The sequence below is a fragment of the Cynocephalus volans genome, chromosome 11 (genome assembly GCF_027409185.1).
Source record: "Cynocephalus volans isolate mCynVol1 chromosome 11, mCynVol1.pri, whole genome shotgun sequence".
Classification (NCBI taxonomy): domain Eukaryota; kingdom Metazoa; phylum Chordata; class Mammalia; order Dermoptera; family Cynocephalidae; genus Cynocephalus; species Cynocephalus volans.
This window is the reverse complement of record NC_084470.1, coordinates 54,359,098-54,375,789: the sequence shown is the minus strand read 5'-3', so window position 1 is coordinate 54,375,789 and position 16,692 is coordinate 54,359,098. Positions and strand designations below refer to the sequence as shown.

The window sequence follows — 16,692 nt, the reverse complement described above, 5'->3', positions numbered from 1 at the left end:
TTGTTTTCCTCATTCAGCCACTCCATGTTTTTTGATTGGAGAGTTTAATGTATTTAAATTAATTACCAAGAAGGTAAACTTAATCATTGTCATTTTGTTAATTGTTTTCTGTATGTCTTATGTTATTTTGTCCTTCTTTTCCTCTCTTATTGCCTTCCTTTGTGTTTTATTGTTTTTTGTTTTTTGTAGTGACTTGGCTTTGATTCCTCTCTCATTTTCTTTTTTGTATATTCTGTAGGTATTTTCTTTGTTGTTACCATGGGATTATATAAAACATCTTATAACTATAACAATAAATTTTAAACTGATGACATCCTAATTTCATTAGCATACAAAAACTATACTCCTTGCATTTCCCCCTGTCACTTTATATTGTTAATGTCACACATTATATTTTTGTATCCATTAATATTGTTTTATAGTTATTTCTATGCTTTTATCTTTTAAATTCTGTTCTAGAAGTAAAAGTTGTTTACACACCACCATTATATTATTATAGGATTTTGTATTTGTCTACATATTTTCCTTTACCAGAGAGCTTTATGTCTTTGTATACTTTTGTTTTGCTCTCTAATGTTCTTGAATTTCAACTCAAAGGACTGCCTTTAGCATTCCTTGTAAGGCCTGTGTAGTGGTGATGAACACCATCAGCTTTTGTTTGTCTGGGAAGATCTTTATTTCTCCCACATTTATGAAGGACAATTTTTTTCAAATACAGTACTCTTGGTTGGCAGTTTTTCTTTCCACGCTTTGAATATTTTGTCCCATTTCCTCTTGACCTATAATGTTTCTGCTGAGAAACCTGCTGATAATCTCTGGAAGTTCCTTTGCACATGACAAGTCACTTTTTTTCTTGCTGCTTTCAAGATTCTCCGTTTCTTTGACTTTTGACAGTTTGATTGTAATGTCTTTTTGGTGTGGGCTTCTTTGGGTTCATTCAAGTTGGAGCTTTTTTAGCTTCTTGAATTTGGATGTCCATTTCCTTCCTCAGAGTTGGGAAATTTTCAGTCATTATTTCTTCAAATAAGCTCTGTTCCCCTTTCTCTCTTTCTCTTCTCCTTCTGTAACTCACATAATACATATATTGGTCTAGTTGATGGCATCCCATCAAGCTTTCTTTACTTTTCTTCATTCTTTTTGTTGTTATTTTTTCTGCGAGTCTTTTTCAAGTTTGCTGATTCTTTCTTCTGCTTGATGAAGTCTGCTGTTGAACCCCTGTAGTGAATTTTTCATTTCAGTTATTATATTCTTTAGCGCTGGTATTTCTGTTTGGTTCTATTTTAGAGTTTCTATCTTGTTGATATATTCTCTTTTTGTTCATGCATCATTTTCTTGATTTTATTCAGTTGTCTGTGTTCTCTTGAAGCTCACTGAACTGCTTTAGACAATTATTTTGAATTATTTATCAGGTAAATTATAGATATTTATTTAGGGTTGGTTTCTGTAGATTTATTGTGTTCATGTGATTGGGCCATGTTTCCTCCTTTCTTTATGGGCCTTCTTATTTTTTTGCTGAGATTTGGGAATTTTAAAATAGCCACCTCTTCCAGTCATTAATCACTGGATTTGTGCAAGGAAGACCATCACCAATAAACCTAGCTAGAGAATTGGAGGCCTCTCAAGTCTTTTCTGGGAATGTGTCTTCTCTGGGCTTATGTAGGTAATTTCCCAGTTAGAAAGGTTTGCCGGTTTCTTTTCCAGGAGTTCATAATCTCTTGCTGCCTATGGTGTCTGTTTACAGTACTGCAGATGCTATAACAAGCTGCAGAGCTCTACTTTGTTCTGAACAACCCCCAAGCATCCAAAGTATGCCAGTTCCCCATGCCCTCTAAGTCAGGCAAGAGAGAAACTAGTACCCTCAGACAGCCACCTAAAAATGTAGAACATTGGACATGCGTTCTACTTTCTCTTTCCTTCCCATGGGAGAAGCTGCGAGTTGGGTGCTCCTCTCAGTTGTGCCAAGTTGTGCTGGCTTGGGGGAAGGGCAGTCACAGGTGAAATGAAATGGCTTTTCTTACTCATTTCAATGAAGTTGTACTGTGCTTTGAGCTTGCCTGGGGTACTGCAACTTCTTAACTGGTTGCTGAAGTTCCCATAAATGCTTTTTGAACTGTATATTGTTGTTAAGTCAGTATCTCTGTGGGGGAACAAGATCAGGGGCATCCTTTTCTGCCACGTAGCTTATGTCACTCTGGCCTTCGAGTCTTTAGTGGGAATCTGGCATGACCTTGGCTCTGCTTGGTTTCTCTGTTGAGCCTAGCAGCCCCACATAAGGAACTCTCCCAGCAGATCCCTTGCTTTCTTTAAGGGCATGTCTCTGGCTTTAGTGCAAGAGTAGACCCTGCAGCCACTCTGTTGCAAGGTGGCATGAGAAAAGGCTCCTCCTGGCCCCAACTTTTCTGAAGGCAACTCTTTAAGGCATTTGCTTTGGTACTGACTTGCTGGCACAATCCTTTCCTTTTGTGAGATCAAATCTGACACTGGCTCCCCTCTAGGCTCCTTTGGGAGGAGACTTCATCTCAGGGGACTTGAGCTGTACTTTCCACTTCATCAGTTCTATCCTCAGAAGTTCTGTCAACTTCTCTTGTTTTCCATTCTTGTTCATTTGACTATATATATTTCTGTCATTTCAGGAGACACTTGGGAGGTGGAAGAAATAGATGTACATGCTTGGTCTACCATCTTAAAATGAAAATCCCTGGGGTTTTCTTAAGAACCTAATTCCATAATATTTTTTCAATCTCTGCTCCATTAATCATTTTTATTAATTGGCATTTAGCATTTAATTTGTCTGGTCATCAGCAGAGAATACTTTTTTGAAAGAGTTTCCTTTGTTCAGTTGTGGCTAGGCTCTGAATGGAAAGAGGTAATGCTGCAGACACACCACTGTAGGAATCAAATCAGCTTTTCAGAATTCTGAGAATTCAACTCTAATTTGCATTTTCTGTTTCAGAAGAGACAGGGTTGGGGACACACTGCTACAAAGCACAGCTGCTACTGTTGATCATATGATGAGTTTTCTAATTTTTGCAAATAAGGTGGTTCCACTCTCTGTGCACCTGGCACGAGACTCCCAGGGTTTGACAGCCCTGCAGTGACCAAAGGTGAGCGATGTGCTGATGGCAGAGCAGGTAGTACTTTCTGCTGGCACTGGAAAACATTTAGCATCTCAGTGCTAATTTTCTCTGGTCATGTTCTTTTTCTCTTTTCCCAGCTAAGACACCCTGTAATCATTGCTTAAAGCATATTGTTGTGTGGGCCGGCCCCGTGGCTCACTTGGGAGAGTGCGGCACTGGGAGCGCAGCGGTGCTGGAAGCACCGAGGCCACGGGTTCGGATCCTATATAGGGATGTCCAGTGCACTCACTGGCTGAGCGTGGTGCAGACGACACCAAGCCAAGGGTTGCGATCCCTTTACCGGTCACAAAAAAGCATATTGTTGTGGGGAGCTAACTTCTTTGTATTTATTAGTTTTAAAATTCTGCCCATCTCTCCACCCTACCTCCCACTGTTTCTTTTCTTACTTTGTTTAGGATATAATTTTGTGAGTTTTACTTTAAAAGAAGATTGTTGGTAAAGAATTACAATCATGGCCATAAAATGTCTTCTCTTTTCATAGACAGGCTCCTTCTACCTAACTATTCATTTTGAGTTTTTTTCCGAATAGGAATATATTCCTATTTCATCTTTAGTTTTGTTTTCGTTTTTTTTTTTTTTAAGTAAACAAGTCTAAATAGTTAAAATGCTTTTTAGAATTTTTCCCCCCTCAGGTCAGTTAGCATAAAGCACTTCTCAGCCTTAAAACAGTGTGGCCAATTCAAAAAATTGATCTTTTGAAACACAGTGCTATAAATGCTATTTAGGTTTCCAGGCTAGACCACAACTTGAATTCTGGATCATGGTTAAAAGAAACCAGTAAGAAAAAGGGGGTGGGGTGGGGAAGTTCTCATTTATCCTTTTCTGACCATGGAGACAACATTGGTTCCTTTCTGCTTCTCTTTACCCCTCTTCCTTAAAGCTGGTCCCCTGTTGCTGAAACTGCTTGTATCTCTGCTGTGGTGTCTTCCCACCCCCCCATATTCAATTTTATTTGCTAAGGGATTGGGGGCTGGGGGGTGGAGGACAGAGAGAAAGAATTTGCTAACACCTGCTAAATTAATTAACCAATATCTGTGAATGGTTGATGTTCCTTAACCTTCCCAGGCATGTTAAAACAAATAAACCTGTAATTGGTGGAACTTCTGGGACTGTAGCAAAGGGTGAGGAGGGAATCAGTATGATAGATCAGGGAGGTGAAGAAGTGGTAGACAAAGGCTACCCTCTAACCAGTTGGCCCTGCCTAAGTGCTGTCTACATATTGGTGGAATGAATGAATACAAAATGGTCACTTTCCCCAGCTTCTTTTATTCTCAGACTCCAGATTAAGAAAAATAAATAAATAAAAAGCCAAATTCTCTGAGCTCCAAATATTCTGGTTTTGATTTGTTTACTGTGCAAATGGATAGTCGTGACCAGGTGGGGTTAGGAGCCTGGCAGGGTATATGTAGATTGATTGTTAAATGAGGAATCCCTGTGTTCTTTTTTATATGTAAGTTCCCTGCCCCATGTAAAAGTAATGCATGTTCATTAAAGACTAAAGATAAAGAGATCTCCCACAGACCCACCATCCAAAGAAAACGATTGTAAAGATGTTATATTTTTAGGAAAATAAACTGTAGGGAATTAGTAATAAAAGCATGTTTCTGTATGTGTTTAAGCTAGTTAAAATGGCCTCTTGTTTTGATTAATACTGTCTAATCAGTACCAACTTTTTTCAGTTTATAAGAGTTTTATGAATATTTCACATGAAACCACAGCATTAATGTCTGTGGCAGCCTTGTCAGTCACCTGATAGCTGGTCCTGTTTCCCAAAGAAGAGTTAACACACCTTCCAGATGTTGTTCATCTACCTTACAACAGGGGAAGCATGTTCTTCCTCAGTAGAGGTTTTTTTTTTTTTCCTTCGTTAATTCCGACCAAGACTCTGAGGAAGAGGAAATGGGTACAGATTTGTTAGAAGAGATGGAAACGGGCCAGTGACTTGGTTATGGTATAGGGATCCAGCAACTTAAGGCCACACAGTTTCTGAAAAAATATGGAAGATTGCATCCACTAATTTATTTCTTGTCCTATATCTCCACTGAATGTCTTATATAAAATTATATCTCAGTACTCTAATGGAATGAAATGCTGAAACAATATATGCCTTTTCTGAATTATTCATTTATTCTTTGTAGATTATAACCAGGTTCCTGTTAATTCAATTCAGTTAGTTCAGAATTACAACATATGATATCATCTGATCCCTGCCATATTATCTACTTGTTTTCCTACTCTGGATCCCTAATCAATATCTTCCAGTGTCATCTTTGGTCATGGCAGTCACATTTCAGTGAAGGCTGCCTATTCTGGTCTACTCAGATCTCTTGTTAATACCAGGCACTGCCTGGCTGGTCCTGGGGTTCTGCTGATTTTCAAGTCTTCTGATTGAATTATTGCTTGTTCTGCCATGACACTGATTTCCTTCACTATTTCATGCTTCAAGTGGAAATATCCACTTGTTATTTATCCCTCATACTCCTTTTGAAAATAGCACAGTAAAGAATTCATTTAATTTTTTTCAGCTGTCTTCTTTTTCTGTCAATATTTCAGCACAGTATTTCTTAAATGCCGTTCTATCTTTTGCATTGATTTTCTTAATGCCCTTTAATTATTTCTTACCTTTAAAATTTTGTAGCTTTTAGTATTTAGTAATTTGTGCTGTCATCACAGAGGCAACTTTAATTCTTTTGATCATTCAGATTTCTGTGGGTGTTGATCCTGGACCACAAGATGACACTTTATTTGGAGAAGCATTAATAGGTTGAGGCTGTACATCTGAAGAGCAGGATTGCCAGTGGAAGCAATGTAGTGGGCTGAAGTATAAGTTGCATATTATTATATTGTAGAGAACCTCTTTGTGATGCTGGTGAAGAAGGAAAATATAATAGCCAGGTTTTAAGTTTTCCATATTATAGTGGATACACTATACATTTCTGTGTACCTGCCCTACTGTATATGGAATCAGCAGCGTAAGGTTACAGTCAGTTACCATCAATCATTTAACCAATATTTAATGATTATCATGTCATGAAAGAAACTGCACCAAACACTATTGGGGATGTAGAGGATTAAAGGCACTTTATGTTTAAGACACATGTACAAAACACACGTACATTTTTCATGTAACTCAACCTGAGGCATAACACAGAGGGATGCTGTTGTGCAGAGAATGGGGTGGCTCTACAAATACTGTACACTAAGGTAAATTGTTAATTAAGGCACAGGTAGAAAAAAAATTTCATAGAAGACTTCAGAATAAACTTCATTTTTCTATAAAACATTCAAAGTAGCATATAGAATCAATTTATGGGAGTAACTAATTTTAAAAGAATAAAGCAAAGTAGTCAGTAATTATTGAATGGCCAACAGCAGGATGAACTAAATATAACTCATGGGCCTGGTTGGTCTTTGATACTTCACAGGCCAGTTATTAGAAATTGCCCAAGATTAATGAAAAGGATCTCAGATTGCTTAGATACCAGTTTGTTTCCTTGTACACACGGTCTAATGTATCACATCGGCATGTGCGTTTTCTTTTCAGCATGCACTTCTGGCTTTAAAGTTCATACTTGCATTTGCCATCCCTGATAAACCACGTCACATCCAGATGAAACTAGCCAGATTGGAATTTGAATCTTTGGAGGCACTCAAGCAGCGGGTAAGAGCAACTATTCTGAAATATGAATGTTATTTCTTTAACAAATGATAGGAAACATAATTCAGGGGGATAACTCAGCATTTTCTTCAGCCTTGGAGTTACCAGTTTGAATAACTACATTGATGTTTTAAGTGCAGAAAAGTAAATAAAGAATGAAGTCCTCCCTCATGTTGGTAGTTTGAATAATTCCTTGAATTCTCTTATGCCATTTTCAGACACACATGGGCCCATCCTTCACACACTCTTCCTTCTCTTGCTCCTCCTTTGTTTTTTTGTTTGCTTGTTTTTTTTTTACAAACATTAATATTCTTTTTTTAAAAAATTAAACAGGTGAAATTTTTAGAATAAAATTTACTTTCACATAAAGAGTATTTTATATATAAAGTTTGAGGCCATGAATAAAGTGTGGAAACCAAGTTGCAATATGAGGCAAACTGGGATTTGTTTGTAAATCCTCTGTAAACCTTTCAGGTAAGGTCGGAGCAACACCAAGACTAGAGGACAGACCTGCAGGCTGTTGATTTGGCACCCCATTTAATATTTTTAAGTATTTGCACAGCTTTTATTGAAGGAGGGGCTCAGAAACGTGGGTGAGGGGCAGAGAAGCAGGATGAGTGGGGAGAGAGGTGGGCAGAGCATAGCCCCTCCAAACAGCCTTGTTCCTCAAACTTTGCAGGGAGCTTGTGGGCACAGACAGCTTTAAAGGCCTCAATTTTCAGATGCTGAATTTACACATGCACTCTTCTAAAACATAACTGTCCAAGAATGCCCTGGAGTCCTGCTGACTCCTCCTGGCTGTCCACAGCCACCTCTCCTTTCACAGTTGCCCTCCTCCCACTGTTCGGAAAAAAGGCACACCTCTCTCATCTTGAACCCTACCCTGTGCCTTGTTCCCAGGAGAAAAGCCTCCCAAGTGACAAAGAACCTTTTAAAATGGAGGTGTCAGGGGCTAAGCTGCATTCAGTAATGGCACCCCAGTCTTCCACCCACCAAAACCAAATCCGTCTCCTTAAGAGATGCATTTCTAAAATGTATCCAAAAATGTATGTGCAATAATTGTTTATTAAAATATGTATTCTATTTTTATAATTTTTATCTTTTATTTCACCAGTAGTACTTGTAATAATTAATCAGGCCAGAAGAAAATTGTAAACACTTATAGAGACTTATGTCACAGGAAATTTTTAAAGGCCTTTAAATTCAATTTATGAGTATATTATTGCAGTAAAGTATGAGAGAGTGCTTTATAAAGATTTTCAAGCAAAAAAATATATTTTATTAGTATAAAATTCCTTTGGAGAAATGAAAAGAAAACATGATTTCAAAGAGGAAAAAGGAAAACAAAATTTTACTATTAATAGCATGTTCATGGATGATGGCAGGTATCACATCACTATGGCATTTAAAATCCCTTGGATATCTTTAAAAGAATGACTCAGTAGTTTTATTTTTAAGTGTCAGTATTTACCAGATGCTAGAAAGTACGTTTTTGCAACTATTTGATTTATGATGCAAAATTTTAGATGTCAATTTAAATGGGAAGGCCCATTGCATATAAACATTTTAGGGGGTATGTAAGCAAAAAAACTTTTTAATGTACTGCATTGTCTCTGGAAGAGTTTTGGTCAATCATATTTCTCCACTGATTACATTCCTAGAGACGTTTCATAGATCAGGGCAGGCAACTTCTTGGCTCTAGGTCAAGGCGAGAGTTTGCTTAGCATTAGTAAAACTTTCCTCTCACTCAGCATTTTGTGTTTCATATTTATCTAAAAAGCAAAGGGTTTTTATTCATGTTGGATATTATTAACATGTCTCATCTGCTGCTGGGGATGTCACAGACTTGTGTTTACTATGGATGTGGCTGCATGAACTCTCAAGTCATCTCAGCGCTTAAATTTCCATATCTTCAGGTATGCTCTGCCTGACAGTGAAGCAAAGTCCCAATCCAGAAGTAAAATTTTTTACATTCACCTTCATCGAGAAATGAAACTCTGACCAAAATTCTGTCTCATATTACTTAAAAAGAAGAAAAAATCTTAAAGATTTTAAGTCTCTTTGAGTTTTTTGTTTTCCCTCCTGAGGACGTAGATGTGATTCTCTGATTAACATCACCTTGTAAGGAAAGGTGATTTGGGTGCTGATTTTGCTGTTACTGTTCTGGAGGGACAGAGATGTCTAACAGGTTTCGACTCAGTGCATGTATCACATGCCTTCAAACAGGATGTTCCTACCTTGCTTTAAAGGTGATTTTTAAATTTGTGCATGTACAGCTTGAGTGTCTCTGACCCATCAAGTGGGCAGGAGGCAGTGATGAGTGTTGTGGTCAGGAGGTCTTAGGGCCTTGCACAGACGGGTAAAGCATTCCTCCCTCCCAGTCTCCACTACTTTTTTTCTTTTCATTTTCAATCTGAGAATAAAAGGTCCAGGGCAAGAGGTGGGCAGAAGATACTACAGCAACTCTCTTGCTCTTTCTTGCTGACCCAAGGCTTTGCTGCATGGCCAGCACTGCTGCGTGGGCCACCCAAGTGTGTGCTACCACCAGGGAGAGAGAGTTTTTCATCAAGCTTCCTGTTTAGTCTCACTGCCCCTGAGGTCCTAGAAGGTCCAGAAGGTCAGCCACTTTGTCTTTTTCAAAAACTCAAATTGACTGGCCACGTCTTCAATTTACGAGCAGAACCTAGTGCCTTTTCTAGGATACAGACTTTTTTTTCTTTTTTTTAATCTGACATTTAACTATCTGCTTTGTAACTCAGCATAACCTGAGCTCACTGGGCTCTTCCTATGTACCAAAAGCAGAGAGATGTTCTTCTGGGTCCCCTGGTCAGTTTGTGGGCCATATCAAAGATGGAGTTATTGAAAATATATCAAAGACTAAATCTCATTAATCCCTGGCCTATCTCTGGATTCTTTCATTGTGAAGTGACCAGAAATTGACAGTAAGCCTGCCAATAGAAATTGAAGTTACTTTGTAAATAATCATTATATTATGTTTAATGTATATTTGAATTGCTACTTTTCAACTCAATTCTCACCTTATGGACAAAATGTGATTGAGAAATTTAAGTCATCAGACAGTTCTTAAATTGGACCATGCATTTTAAATGTAAAACTTTTGAAAAACACATGTGCCTAGACCCTGCACCCTAAAGATTCTGATTCCCTAAATCTAAGGTGGGACCCAGGGACTTACATTTTAAATGCAACCTCCTGTTGCTCCACACCCCTTTCTTCCAATCCCCATCCACCAACAGAGATGAGTCAAGTGAGTGCTGAGAACAATCAAGTTCTGGGCCAAATTTTGCCGCCTGTGAACAAGTCAAGTAGCGTCTTTGCCCCTTGGCTTTGTGTTTCATCAAATGAAAAGCTGGATTCCGTGGTCTGTGGGAAGCCCCCAAAATCTACATTTTTAACCAGCACTTGCAATGACTCTACTGCAGGAGGCTGGGAGACATTTGGAGAAGTGCTCTGTGCGTACAGTTCCTCTCAGCTTGTGATTGGGGAAGAGGGGATGTGGAAAGGAAATGTACTGAAAACAGATCTTTCTTCGGTATCAAATAGGAAATTTTGTGGTGTTCCTAAATATGTAGGCAGACAGATGTACTTGAAGGTGAGAAGCAGATGGGGGAAAATAAAATAGTTTGCTTTGCAAAGGACATTTTCAAGTGATTAGGGTTCACTTGGCTGAGACCTTTACGAAGAATTCTACACAGTAAATATCATCCTAGTAATGCCTTTTTATTTCTTTGCAAATTGATTTATTCACCTCTCAGTCATTTTAAGATCCAGTTAAAAATAGAAGGTAGTCTTATCCAGGAACCATTTGATAACTCAGTGGCCTAGAGTACAGGGACACAACATCGTCCACACAATCACCACTGACCGGCCTCAGGCAGCCTGCCCTCCGGGGCCCAGAGCACACACGGAAGCCAGGAAGCAGGGTGACCTCAGCAGAAAGACAACCTCAGAAATCAGTTAATAGAACAAGATAATTTTAAGAAGACACCACAATACTAGTTATAGCCTTCAAAGGCCTCAAGTCAGGTTCAGTACCTTTGACTGGGCAGGACAGCTGGGCCAGGCTTCATCAAATTCTATCTTGTTTTCTAGGATTAAGATATATTCAGACCATTTTTCCAACATTTCCTAAGAGCTTCTGAACTTTTCTTTGCCTACATCTGTGCTCTCAAGTTATGGTAAATATATAAGCGTTTTTAATGGAAAGTGTAAAATTTCACAGCATCAAATGAGGGTGCTAAAGTATTTGACTCTGAAACATGTAATCACATATTAATCTGCCAAAATGTACTTCAGAGTGAAATACTGACTCCACATAAAGAATTGGCCTCTACGAAAGCAAGTGGCTGGCAGTGCCAGGGCCATAGTCCTTGGGGAGGGTCCATTTCCCAAGGCCCCAAGTCATGTCCAGGTCCAGTCACTTCCAGGTAAAAGTAAACCAAAGTGTACAGTGTTTGGAGAGTTTGGGTGGTCTGCTTGGGCCGGCCATACCCTTTCTTCCTATGTCAGGCAATTTCTCACGGCCCTGTGCAGCTATAGGACAAGTGAGTTGAACTTCCTGTGTTATAGTCTCCCCAGCACTGAGATGGGGCAGAGGAAACTGCCTTATTCACATGAGGCAGTGTGCGTAAGACACCCAGAGTGGAGCAGGGCTGTGGGGTCTTGAGGATGGTGAGGCAGAAGGGGGACCACCTCATGAGTGGGCACTCTGGGTCGCTGGCAAGCAATTCCAGAAGAAAATGCTATCATAATGCCAGATTCAGATGGTGAGTCAGGATTCTACCTCTGCAGCGCTCACCTGTTTTCATGACCCTAACACAGCTGGGCCGTGATAACAGCAATGAGGATGGTAATAGCAGGCACATAGTAGGTGGAGTGTGAGCCAGGCACTGTGTAAACTTCTGCTTGTGCCAGTGACTCTTCAGAGCATCCTCCAGGCTAGACTCTGTTAGCCATCTGAAGGTGGTTTTTCACACAGACTTCTCTCCCTTTGATAAACGATAACCTTTTTTAAAGGTGGTTAATGCTCTAACAAATGTTGGCTCCTGTACACCTCTTTGGCCTCCTCTCCTATCAGTCTGCCTCTCACTTTGGGGTCTAGCAGGATTCCCAAGCACCCCTGCCACTCTGTAACTCTGACCACCCTGAACCCACCCCCTGCTGTCAGCTTCACAGACTCCATCTCCTGGGGAAACTGGGAACGTAGGGGCCTGGTGCCCATTTCTGGACATTTGCCCTACTGTACTTCACTCTGCTTCAGTCTCCCCTATGAGCTAGGAGGTCCCCAAGGGCCAGGCAGTGACTCACACATCCTCTAAGTCCCCTCACCCACTGCAAGGCCTGGTGCCCAGTAGACTGGATAAATCTCCACTTAAACTTAGTTTGTTGACTCATACATAGTTCAGAGGCCAATATACTAAATTAATGACAAAATATGTCCTTGGACAGAAAGAGTATTTAAATAGATACTTTGGCCAAAATGGAAACAGGTCAGGTGCCTTTCTGGGATCACTGGGGAAGAGAACACATTGTGAGGAATTACACGTGAGTAATTTACAAGGACCCCATACCTAGTCTTCATAAAGCTCACGTCCTGCTTTTTCTTTTTCAAAAAAAAACTGACAGTAGTTGACATCAGTAACAAGGGTAGCTCCCTAAAACTATAAAATAACCCCAAAACAAGGCAGGTAGAATTCTAAACAGTTTGTGCTTTACACTTGTTAGCTAGAAAACTGGGTAACAAGTTGAGGCTCTGGAACACTCCTCCCCTTACCACTGATGGATAAACTTTTTTCCCCTATATTTTTTGTTCTCAGAAGAGAAAAATTCTTTTAAGTGCATGGAGGCATCTAGACATTAAAATAAGACTACAGCTGCTGAAAACCTTATCATTTTTGTCTTCCTCAAGTAAACAATCTATGTAAATTGCAGCTTATCTCATTAATTTTCTAAGCAAAATTTGAAATTTATGTATCTTAATTTTTCTCCCAATGTGAGAAAAATGGCCAAATCAGAACCAGATTTATTTTTACTTGTGTAAACTACTGAATAGACCATGAAATGGAATAATATGTAGTATTGTTCTAGCCCCTGTATCAGTAGATTGGAAACTGTATGGGTAGAGAGGCCTGGAAGCACAGGTCCATTCCACAGAGAAGGGCCCCAGGGTCACCATGCTGTAGAAATAACGGCTGTGTGCTTTGGGCCATATTCATGCATGTCATTAAAGTATATCTGATTTGTAAGAAAAATAATTAACCCATAATAAATTATTCTAGCTATTTCAAAATGCTTAAAACTGTGTTTTTTTTAAATGAAACAAAAATATATTCTAAGCTTTTTAAAGTTCTGAGAGTTCCAATCTCAGATCCTTTATTAGATTAGTAATTGCATTGCCTTGAGGGCTGACACATGTGAGAGTAGCTCTTCCTTTTCCAGGTAAATGCCTAGGATTGACTATCATGTATATATTTATTTATTTACTTATTATTTATCATGTAGACATTTACTAAATGTCCTAGGATATTAAAAGACTGTACTGTTAGATGGAAAGAGCTATGGAGATGGATGGTGGTGATGGCTACACAACATTGTGAATGTATTTAATACCACTGAACCACGCACTTAAAAGTGGTTGAGATGGTAAATTTTATGTTATGTGTATTTTACCACAATAAAAAAATAATACATTTTCGTCGAGCCCAAAGATATTTGTCTGTGACAACCAGACTAGAAGCAACTTGGTGGCAGGATTACTCCAGACACACAGAATTTATATTTGAATGAGTGGGACATGGATGAACATCATTAGGGTCAAAGCTCCTATCCCTTTGTGCCTTTTTCTACTACTAAATGCTAGTCCTTTGACTTTGAAATTATCCTCTGTGTGTTATATTTGTGTATTACATTCAGGAAACCATTTTTGAATACTTACCATGTATAGGAAACTACACTTTTTAAAAAAACTTTTCTTTTTAATTACTTTTTAATTATTTTTCCATTGATTTCCAATACTACAGGACCTCAGGGATATGACTGAATATTATATCATGCAATGAATGTAGACCAAAGAGATTGGGCTGAAAATACAGTGATTGATAGACTAGGAAATTTAGATTTTTAAAGTAAATTCCTAAGAACACCATGTTTAGTCATTTATCTCTTTCTCTTAAGGATAGAATGCAGAAAACAAGAAACGTTTGGATTTAAGAACTCCTTAAAATAGCACTTAATTAAATAAAAATAATCATGCTAATAATGGTTCTGAGAACATAAATGGTAATTTTACAGTGAACCCATACATAAGTCAACAAGTATAAATTGAGTATATTCTATAATCAAAGCACAAAAGATGACATGTCAGAAATTCCCCGCATCATATAATTGTCAAATGTTAAGAGTTGGAAAATTCTATAGAAATAATCCTGTCCCAAACCCTGATTTTATACATTAAGGAATGGATCTCCAACTGTGGTTGTCACCTTTCAAGATGGTCCGTAGTGATCCCTGACTCCTTATATTAACAGCCGTATGGAGTCCCCACCCACTTTTGTATCTTGGTTGGTCTGTGTGACCAATAGAATACTGCAGAAATTATGGTATGTTTCTTCTGAAGTTAACTCATTAAAAAACATAATGGCTTCTGCCTTCTCCTTCTTGAATCACTTGCTCTTGGGAAACTAGCTGCCATGTTGTAAGTACACTCAAGCAGCCAGTGGAGAGGCCCACATGACTAGGAACATGTCAACAGCCATGTGAGTGAGCTATCTTGGACACAGATTCTCTGGGCCAGAAGTTGGCAAACTTTTTCTGTAAAGGGTCTGACAGTAAATATTTTAAACATATGGGCCATACAGTCTCTATCACAACTATTCAATTCTGCTGTTGTAGTGCAAAAGCAACCATAGACAATATGTAAATGAAAGAGTGGCTGTGTTCCAATAAAACTTTATTTATAAAAACAGGATGTTGGCTAGATTTGGCCTGTGGACTACTGTACATAGATTGCCATTCCCCTGTTAGCCTTAGTCAAGCCTTCAGATGACTACAGTTCCTGCCTATATCCTGACTATAGTTTTATGAGAGGCTCTGAACCAGAGCCACCCAGCTGCTTTCATACTCCTAACACACAGAGACTGTGAGATAATAAATGTTTGTTGTTTCAAGCCACTAAGTTTTGGGGTGATTGTTACACAGTGATAGATAACTAATGTACCAATAATCCAGAAAAAGAGGCTGGGTGACAGATGAACCAAGTTTGGCTGAGTTGATAATTGTTGAAGCTAGGTGATGGGTACGTGGAGGTTCTTTATGGGGATACCCAAGAAGGATAAGTGATTTGTCTAAAATCAGACCATCAGTAAATTGCAAAGCCCATACTGCACACCCAGTCTCCAGCTCTGAAGTCCTGTGTTCTCTTGGCTACCTCTCCTTGCATAAATAGCAACCAGTAAATATTTAGCCATTTGGCTGAGCTTTCCCCCAATTCTTTACCACCTTACTACCTCCAGCTTAACGTCCAGGATACCTCTTTGGACTTTGATGCCATTGCTGCTGTTGAACCATCCTGAGGCCTTGCTCCTGCCTCTTTATACTGTGCACTGTAAAATTAGTCAGAGCTGAGGGATGGAGCCTTGTTCAAACATCTACAGAGTGTACCTCAGTGTGACCTGGGATATAATCATACTTAAAATTTACATTCTTATTGAACTTTGCTGTTGACAGAACACAGCAATCCATTGTCTTGATGAATCTGCACACAGCCTGTAATGATAGTCCTGTCAGGTCTCACTACAGTGTTGTATATTTCGCTTTAAATGAAATAAAATCACTACGTGAAAGTACCTAGCATAGTACTTGGCACATAGTAGGTTCTAAAACAGTGAGTTTACCTTCCCTTTAAAGTCCCTTTGATATTGGAAGTGATCATAGAAGGATTTTAATTGGCATTATAAGTAAGTTAATGTGCTGAGTGTTAGATATACAAAAGTGGATGTCTGAAATAACTTGACTCTTGATTGATTGTACTGGCTGCAGTACTTGTCTCCCCAGAATGATTGATGAGTGACTCCATTTAAATATCTGAACCTGGTTAGATTAAGAGGATGGGTCTGGATTATTATGATCCTGTAGTTTTCTAGGATAACCATAAAATAAAATTTAGTATTGGATTTTATGGTGTCATATTTTCTGGATGTTTAACCAGATGATCACAGTGATGCCATTTACAAATGAGGTAACAGTATGTGAACAAGGTCTCACAAGATAGTGGTGGGAAATCAAAAAGCAGAATACTAGACCTGCTAAAACACCATTGGATTATGAAACTCAGTTCACAAATATATCATCTTCTCTACTTTTTTCCTCCAAATATCTTTATAGTGTTGTATTTTCCTATTCTAAAAATTTGGTTGGGAGCAAATGAATTTTCCCCCATAAATTTTCAAGTTTTTTTGTTTGTCTGTTTTTGGTTTTTGTGGCTGTCCTTTTAGATAATGTCTACAAGGCAGTTATCACCTGCCAGGTAACTATGTTATCAGGGTTGTAACTTTAAATTCTTGATCCGTCCCCTAAACCAATATGGAAAAATATCTGTTATTATTTATTATTTGAAAAATAAATGGATCTCACGATTCTCTCTGGTCTTCATTCTTAAAGCAGTGTTTGTGTGGGTAGATTTGCAGACTCTTTTGTTGGAGTTGCCCTGGAAAAAATGAAAGGCATATTTTTAATTTGCAAGTCTGGTTAGTCACAGGCTCGAGAGAAAATGAACTGCCAAATGTCTGAAGAACACAGCTCCAATCCCCTCTGCTTTCACATGTGATAAATATTGTTTTGATTAGAGACAGTAAATCCAGGTTACTTTATTTTTTTTAC

At 38.7% G+C, this 16,692-nt stretch overlaps 1 protein-coding gene across 4 annotated transcripts in view; it reads left to right on the top strand.

The window, feature by feature from the left end:
• ANO10 (anoctamin 10) overlaps positions 1–16,692 on the top strand; it is a 205,453-nt gene that overhangs the window by 150,092 nt on the left and 38,669 nt on the right. For 3 of the 4 annotated variants that reach the window (XM_063113792.1, XM_063113791.1, XM_063113790.1), the window contains one exon: positions 6,682–6,798. The exons of the other annotated variant lie outside the window; for it this stretch is intronic. In XM_063113792.1, coding sequence (XP_062969862.1) covers positions 6,682–6,798 — 117 coding nt within the window. The remainder of the gene's footprint in view (positions 1–6,681; positions 6,799–16,692) is intronic. 4 annotated transcript variants of the gene reach the window in all.